Raw genomic sequence first — 8,619 nt, 5'->3', positions numbered from 1 at the left:
TTTGCCAAGGCCAGATTCTTCTTACGTACCATTAATCCCACCCCCCTGCCATCTTTGATAGCAGATTTACCTTTTAATCACTCATCTTCTTTCTTTAATCTGTAATCTTTCCTTATTGCCTTCAAACAAAACACTACCCCCACCCTCATCAGACCCTACTGTTACCTCAAGGCATTGTCTTACATCCAATCTTTCTCTTTGTTGGTTATACATCCTCTCACTTTTCATGCTTTGTAGCTTGGCTTCTGACCTCATCATTCAACTGAAATTGCTTTCTTCTAAAATTACTTTGTCCTTGTTAAGTTGTTCACTTGTGTCCAACCCTAGGTTCTTGTTTTTTAGGTTTGTTTTTTTTTTTTTTTTTTTGGCAAGCATAATAGAGTAGGGGGCTGCTACATGGCCCAGTGAATAGAGCACTGGCCCTGGAGTCAGGAGGACCTGAGTTCAAATCCGGCCTCAGACACTTAGCACTTACTAGCTGTGTGATCTTGTACAAGTCACTTAACCCCAATTGCCCTGCCTTCCCCTCTCCAAAAATTAAAAAAGTAAAAGAATAATTAGAGTGGTCTGTCATTTCCTACTGCATTATGTCCCCATTTTGCAGATGAGAAACAAGCAAATAAGACTTAAGTGACTTGCCCAAGGCCACAGCTAGTAGGTGTTGAGGCCACATTTGAACCTCAGGTCTTTAAGATTCCATTGAACCTAACTGCCACTCTGTAATTACTAATGGTCTCTTAATTGCCAAATGTTGTGTTTTATCTGCCATCATCCTTTGAAACACTATTAATGACCTTTTCTGGATATTTTCCTCTCTGGATTTTTGTGACTTTTCTGTCTCTCCTGGTTTTCTTCATCTCCATTGCCTGTTTTTCATATCGTACCTTCTGCCATTATTCCCCAAGGCTCTGTCTTCGACCTCATTCTCTTTCAATTACTGTTTTTTAAAATCTTAAATTAACAGATTAAAACAATAAAAAATTTCCACATGTAATTATCTATGAAATTATTCTATAAAGCTTGATTTAAAAAATAATTTTATTCAACATGCTACTTTGTCTTGCTATTTGTTCATATTTCTTCAGAATTTCCTTCTGTTGCTTTCTATGCATAAAAAAGATATTTAAATCATTTTATCTTTTTTTAAAAAAATTATTATTGTTGCCTTAATCTCCTCCCCAAGGTAAAAATGAGAGGTGAGGGGAGACCTCTCAAAATTCTGTGAAGGCATCATTGGGGCAATTTTTAAGCTACAATCAACAATCCATTTTATTCTGAACACCACAGCTATTCAGCCATTCCTCAATTGATGGCTATCCCCACAATTTCTTTACTTTTTAATTTTGATGTTCAACACCAAAAAGGAGGATTTATATACATAGATCAGAAAAGAAAAAGAATTTTAAACAAAACTTTAATCTCCATTTGAAAATTTTTTTCCCCTGCTTCCCTATGTCCTTTCATCAGGATTATGACGTTTTTCTTACAACTGCAAGTGCTACCTTACCTCTTACTCCCACTTGTTTCCTATCTGACATTGAGATATTTTTCTGCCAAACTATTGTTGTGTATTAGGACCTCCTTTCTCCAATTCAGATAACAGTGAGGTTCATCACCTCCCTCTTCCGTTCCTCACTGATCCCCTTTATGAGGAAGAGCCAGGGTCCATGTACTTCTCCATTTTTCTTTTTTTGTCCTCTTTCCCTTCAAGATACCATTCATCTTCTACACGAAACCTTCCCTGCAGGGCTACATCCTCATCTGCTAATACATTTCTTCCGCAAATAGTTAAATTTATTTGTATTTTCTGCATAAGCTTGATATATTACGTTTTGGTTTGTTTGTTTTTTCTTTTTTTGGAGGGCAATTGGGGTTAAGTGACTTGCCCAAGGTCACAGGACTATTAAGTGTTAAGTGTCTGAGGCTGGATTTGAACTTAGGTCCTTCTGACTCCAGGGCCAGTGCTCTATTTACTGCGCCACCTAGGTGCCCCTTAATATATTGTTGAAAGACTTTCTCTAATACTTCTCACATAGTAGTGTTATTTAATATTTATTGACTTGTTTTTTATACCCAGCTGCTTCAAAAATTCCTTTCTCACCCACCAGTCATTTTATTTTTTGTGATGTTATTCGTTACTGATCAGTTCTAGTGCTTCTCAGCTTTTTTGAAGTACCTTTTCTTCCCCTTTGCATTGAAGTCATTGAGGTTTTTAGGCACACAGAAATGGGAAGGAGATCTCCATGCAAGACCTTCCCACCATGGTTATTATCATTGACTCCTAGAGAATTACTTAAGGAAGATAGGGGTGAAGTGACTTGCCCACACATTAGAGGTGGTTCTTGAATTCGTGTGCTCCTAGCCAAATGGAGCTCTCCTGTCCACAGGGTATTTCAAAAGTCTTCATGCAATTTTAAGCGTTGATAGTTTAAAACTTCACTAAGTCTTTTGAAACAGTGTATATTCTGTCATTAAAGTGTATATTATGTTATTTTGAAGGGTTCTATTGATCTTTGTAGAATTTCCCTTCATTTTCATCCTTTGAATCAGATATTAATGCAAAAGCTGCAGTTACTTTTGTGGAGGCTTTTGCAGATACTTATCCACGAGTACTACAAAATAAAGCAATCAGGTAACCCCCTGGAATGTTACTGTTAGATACATGGTCAACCAGTTCCTTTCCAAGGAGAAACTGAGTTATCCTTCAGTTTACTTATAATTTCCTTTTTGTTGACGTTTCATTTATAGCAAGTGTCATGAATGCAAAATTCAGTTCCTTCAGTGTTCTGTTCAGTGGTATTAGTTATTTGAGAAGCATATCATGTTAGAGTGTCAAAAACCATGTTGGTGTCTAAAAAGTATGATTCTTCCCATTCTTTACCCTTTTTTCTCCCAGTCTTACCATTACTACAGAAACAGAAGGGCCAAGGCAGGCTTAAAGGAGTTAATATTTCTTTGTTTTATTGGTATTCAAAGCTGAAAAATTTATTTAATCATAGCAAACTAGACTAAGATTACATAATGTGTTTTTTTTTCTTGTGGTTAAAACCTGAGGTCAGCATTGTGTTTACATCCTCTTATTTACCTCGGTAGCCAACTGTCAGGCTTTCAGACTTTGATTCTGAAAAGTTCTGCAGAGAGTATGGCCCTGATTCCAAGAAGCTCTTTGTAGCATTTCTTTATCTTATTCCCACTTCATGAGTGAGATTGCAAACTTTCAAAAAAAATTTTTTTTTACAAATTAAGTTAAGAGAGCCCTACTACGTATTTTAAAGCAGTCAAGCATTAATAGGACAGTTATTTTTTCCAGTTTATTTTTAGTTTTCACCATTCACTTCCATAAGTTTTGAATTTTCTACCCCTCCATCTCCAAGACAGTATGCAGTCAGATGTGGGCTCTACACATACATTCCTATTAAACATATTTTCACATTAGTCATGTTGCATAGAAGAATTATGACGAATGGGAGAAACCAAGAGAAAGAAAAAAAGACAAAACAAAAAGGAAATTAGGCTGCTTTTCAGTCTGCATTCTTTCTTTGTATATGGATGGCATTTTCCATCATGAGTCCTTTGGAATTGTTTTAGGTCCTTGTATTGCTGAGAAGGACTGAGTACATCAAAAGTCATTCCGCACTGTGGCTGTTACTATGTACAATGTTCTCCCGCTTCTGATCACTTCACTTCGCTTTAGTTCATATAAGTCTTTCTGAGGTTTGCCTGTTCCATCATTTCTTATAGCACAATAGTATTCCATTACATTCATATATCACAATTTGTTCAGCCATTCCGCAATTGATGGGCATCCCCTACATTTCCAATTCTTGGCCACCACAAAAAGAGATGCTATAAATATTTTTGTACATGTGGGTCCTTTTCCCATTTTTATGATCTCTTTGGGATACAGCCCTAGAAGTGGTGTTGCTGGGTCAAAGGGTATGCACATTTTTATATCCCTTTGGGCATAGTTTAAATTGATCTCCAGAATGGTTGGATCATTTTGCAACTCCACCAGTGAATTAGTGTTTCAATTTTCCCACATCTTCTCCAACATTTATCATTTTCCTGTTTTGTCATGTTAGCCAGTCTGATAGGTGTGATGTGGTATCTCCATGGCTTAGATTTGCATCTCTATGCATTAGTGATTTAGAACATTTTTTTTCATATGCTTATAGATATATTTAATTTCTTCCTCTGAAAACTGCTTGTTCATATATTTTGGCCATTTACCAATTGGGCAATGACTAGTATTGTAAATTTGATTCAGTTCTCTGGTTTTTTAGAAATGAGACCTTTATGAGAGACACTAGTTGAAAAATTCTTTACCAGTTTTCTGCTTCCCTTCTCATCTTGGTTATATTGGCTTTGTTCAAATGTACAAAATCTTTTCAATTTAATATAATGAAAATTATCCATTTTGCATTTCATATTCTTTATCTTTTGCTTGGTCAAAAATGCTTCCATTCTCCATAAATTTGACAAATAAGCTATTCCTTGCTCCCCTAATTTGTTCATAGTATCAGTCTTTATCTAGGTTGTGTACCCATATGGATTTTATTTTGGTGTACGGTGTCAGACATTGGTCTATGCTCAGTTTCTACCATACTATTTTCCAGTTTTCCCAGCAGTTTTTGTCAAATACCAGAAGCTGGGGTCTTCGAGTATTATTGACTGTGTCTTGTGTACCTAAACTTATTCCACTGATCTACCCCTCTGTTTCTTAGCCAGTACTGAGTAGTTTTGATGATTGCTACTTTAAAATACAGTCTTAAATGGCTAGGCCACTTTCTGTAGCATTTTTTAATTCCCTTGATATTCTGTATCTTTTGTTCTTCCAGGTGAATTTTTTTTTTCCTAGCTCTAAAAAATAAAATTTTTGATAGTTTGGTATGGCACTGAATAAGTAAATTAATTTAAGTAGAATTGTAATTTTTATTTTATTACCTCAGCCTATCCATGAGCAACTGATGTTTTTCCAGTTATTTAGATCTGACTTTATTTGTGTGAAAAGTGTTTTGTAATTGTGTTCATATAGTTCCTGGGTTTGTTTTGGCAAAAGACAAAACAGGTAGACTTCCAGATATTTTATAAAGTCTACAGTAACCTTAAATGGAATTTCTTTTTCTATCTCTTGCTGTTAATTGAATATTTATACAGATTGGTTTGATGTTTTGAATCAAACTGTTCTCTTTCAGTTCTATTATCCATTTGTTCACTGCTATGTGATCCAAACCCAGATGACCCCTTAGTGCCAGAGATTGCACGGATCTATAAAACAGACAGAGACAAGTAAGTAAAGAGTAATTTAAAGAAAAAGTATACTTTGCTTAATGGGAAAAATGGTTTTACTCACCAAACTTCTTATACTCATACTCTATATGACTTTCTTTAGGAAAACTCCCAATTAAGACCTCCAGAAATTTAATATTGAAATGGGTTTTAAATTTTTAAAAATATTTATTATGAAGGGAAGATGAGCCTTTGAAAACTTTTTAAGTTTAAAACTTTAAAATAGTTTAAAAAAACATTTTAATATGTTTTAGATATGTTACAAGTAGCTAGTCATGACCTGTAACTTTCACCATTTTTTATGATGAAATTGGTCATCTTATGTTAATCAGTGTTTACATAATTTTCATAAATATTTGATCTTTGTAACTTTGCGTATGTAGAATTCATCACCAACGTGATTAGTTTTATATTTGTGATAATTAATCCCAACTTGTTTAATTAGGTACAATAGGTTAGCCAGAGAGTGGACAGAGAAATACGCTATGTTGTAGGGTAAGGAGATCTGCACTTTATAGTGCATTTAACCATGAGTATTGCCAGCACTCGAGTGCTGCATGCTTTAAAGCACTGAATAACTAACAAAAGGTAATGGATGCAGCAGTTAACTGAATCTGTACATTTAACAGCTTGATATCTGATTAGTGTGGAAAATATAATTGAGTAGTTAGTGCTTGATGATACATATGCATGGCAGAGTAATTACAGTAGTAATAAGACATTTGAATTAAATAACTTATCTCTTGAACTGGTAAGTAAGACAAATTTAACTAACAGCTTTGGTAGAAATGGAATGTAGTAGGTTATAAAAAGGCCTAACCAAAATTTCACTTAGATGTAGAAGTCATCAAATTTATTTTAGGAAAAGTATTGTTAATTTGGTTCAGTTAATCATAACTATTACTACTGATAAGCATGCATGTATATCTGTGTCACTTGGTTGTGGATCCCACTATATGTTGTTTTAAGGTGCAGGTTTTTTGAAGGGGAATACTTAGACAAAGGCTATAGTCATAAATGTTGCTGGAACAGAATTTTATTGAATTTTTGTGTAAGCACAGGGTGGGTTATTGTTTATTTTTGAGTCAAAGAAAAACACCTCATACACTCTACCCAAGTATGTATACTTTTTTTTTTAGAGCTCTCACCATATTTTAGATTAAGGTCCTCGTAACATTGATTTCCTTCTGACATTTTAAAACGTAATTTGTGGCATTTACTTCTCTTGCCATGTACTTAATTTCTGCACCATTTTTCCTCTCGTTCTTTTCTGCCTGTGTCATAGGCCTATTAGTGGTCCAGAAAGACATTTCGTTTTTTTTTAATGACAGTTGGGGGCTAGGTAACTTACTAAATCTTATTTAAATCTTAATGATTTTCCTTTTTGGGGGGAGTGGGGAGGAACCAAGTCAGAGCACTGTGTGAGAATGAGTCTCCCTATCTCTCTTAGCCTGGAAGAACGGTTCATACATAAGCTTAATCCCAATAATGACCAGTATTCATTTTTTAACCTCCTGTTTTCTAATCTTAACCAGTTCCTCCACCTTGACCTGACTGGCCCTACTGTAGTTCAGAATTTTCAACTTAAGTGATCCACCAACCTCCCCAATAGCAAGGGACTACAAGCAGGAAGCTCCTGGTACCACTCCTGGCCTAAATAAATAGTTAACAAGAGTAGATAACACCTTTTTGTGATTGTGTGCAGTATTCTAGTTTAAGCATTGTTTTTTTTCAGACTTACACATGGTGAGAAGGGTTTTTTAAATATCTCGTACAAGTTTGAACTTTTCCACTAACAAAGTATTTTCAAATGTGGGGATACATTTAGCATCTAACTAATTTTAATGTGTTTTAAGCCTATTAGAAACAACAAGTGGAGGCTTTCCAAATAAAAATTGTATTTGCCTCTGTTTCAGTAAAATAATATTGTGAGTACCAAAAGCTCTTTGCCTTTGAATGGTGTCCTCTAGAAGGATTCCCTGACTAATTTGGTGGTAATTTCCTTTCCTTATTAAGTGTTTTAAAGAATTTTTTTACTTTTAAAGCCTTATTGGTGTAGAACTTCTCAAAATCTTTTCTGTTATTTACAGGTACAACAGAATATCTCGAGAATGGACTCAGAAGTATGCCATGTGATGCTACCTTAAAGTCAGAATAACCTGCATTATAGCTGGAATAAACTTTAAATTACTGTTCCTTTTTTGATTTTCTTATCCGGCTGCTCCCCTATCAGACCTCATCTTTTTTAATTTTATTTTTTGTTTACCTCCCTCCATTCATGCACATGCTCGTCTGAGAAGACTTAAGTTCTTCCAGCTTTGGACAATAACTGCTTTTAGAAACTGTAAAGTAGTTACAAGAGAACAATTGCCCAAGATTCAGAATTTTTTAAAAAATGGAGCATGTGTATTATGTGGCCAATGTCTTCACTCTAACTTGGTTATGAGATTAAAACCATTCCTCACTGCTCTAACAGATGCTGAAGATACCATCTGAGGGGGAGGGAGATGGATGCGAAATTGTCATATCAAAGGAAGCACCATTACTGTAGCAGCATCCATCTTGGTTTAAAGCCTTCCATTGTTAGAGATTTGAGGTTTCATGATATACTTTATGCTCATAACTGATGTGGTTGGAGAATTGGTACTGAATTTATAGCATCAGCAGAACAGAAAACGTGATGTATTTTATGCATGTCAATAAAGGAATGACCTGTTCTTGTTCTACAGAGAATGGAAATTGGAAGTCAAACACCCCTTGTATTCCAAAATAGGGTCTTGAACTTTTTGTAATTTTCATTTAAATTTTGTTAGGAGGCTTGGAGCTATTAGTTAATCTATCTTCCAATACACTGTTTAATATAGCACTGAATAAATGATGCAAGTTGTCAATGGATGAGTGATCAACTAATAGCTCTGCTAGTAATTGATTTATTTTTCTTCAATAAAGTTGCATAAACCAATGAGTTAGCTGCCTGGATTAATCAATATGGGAAACAAAATCTTTTGTAAATGCAAAGCTGTTTTTTGTATATACTGTTTGGATTTGCCTCATTGTTTGACATCAAATGATGATGTAAAGTTCAATAGAGTGACTATTTTGCCATGTTCAGTTAAAGTACACAGTCTATTTCAGGTTGACACATTGATCAACTTGATGTTTGCAAAAGTTATAAGTTAATCTGACAACAGTGTAGCTGGACTGCTGCGCCAACTGGTAGCCCCGAGTTCCAGTGGACTTGGGACTCAAGTTTTGAAAAGAGTTTTTGTGGGGGTATACTATCTCCAGGTGCCACCCCTTCTTGTTGACTTTTTCTTCACCATGTACATT

General features: G+C 35.1%; 1 protein-coding gene across 6 annotated transcripts in view; it reads left to right on the top strand.

The window, feature by feature from the left end:
- The window catches only part of UBE2D3 (ubiquitin conjugating enzyme E2 D3), a 47,544-nt gene extending 39,290 nt beyond the window's left edge, over positions 1–8,254 (top strand). For 4 of the 6 annotated variants that reach the window (XM_069094528.1, XM_069094530.1, XM_069094545.1 and 1 more), the window contains 3 exons: positions 5,196–5,289; positions 5,735–5,784; positions 7,380–8,254. In XM_069094528.1, coding sequence (XP_068950629.1) covers positions 5,196–5,289; positions 5,735–5,783 — 143 coding nt within the window. In that variant the 3' untranslated portion in view covers position 5,784; positions 7,380–8,254. The remainder of the gene's footprint in view (positions 1–5,195; positions 5,290–5,734; positions 5,785–7,379) is intronic. The other 2 variants (XM_069094532.1, XM_069094539.1) reach the window with 1 other exon arrangement.
- Positions 8,255–8,619: the final 365 nt, after the last annotated feature.

This window comes from Petaurus breviceps, unplaced genomic scaffold, assembly GCF_028583685.1.
Source record: "Petaurus breviceps papuanus isolate PSGF00001 unplaced genomic scaffold, PetGlider_PUasm1.0 126, whole genome shotgun sequence".
Classification (NCBI taxonomy): Eukaryota; Metazoa; Chordata; class Mammalia; order Diprotodontia; family Petauridae; genus Petaurus; species Petaurus breviceps.
This window is presented reverse-complemented; position numbering and strand designations above follow the sequence as displayed.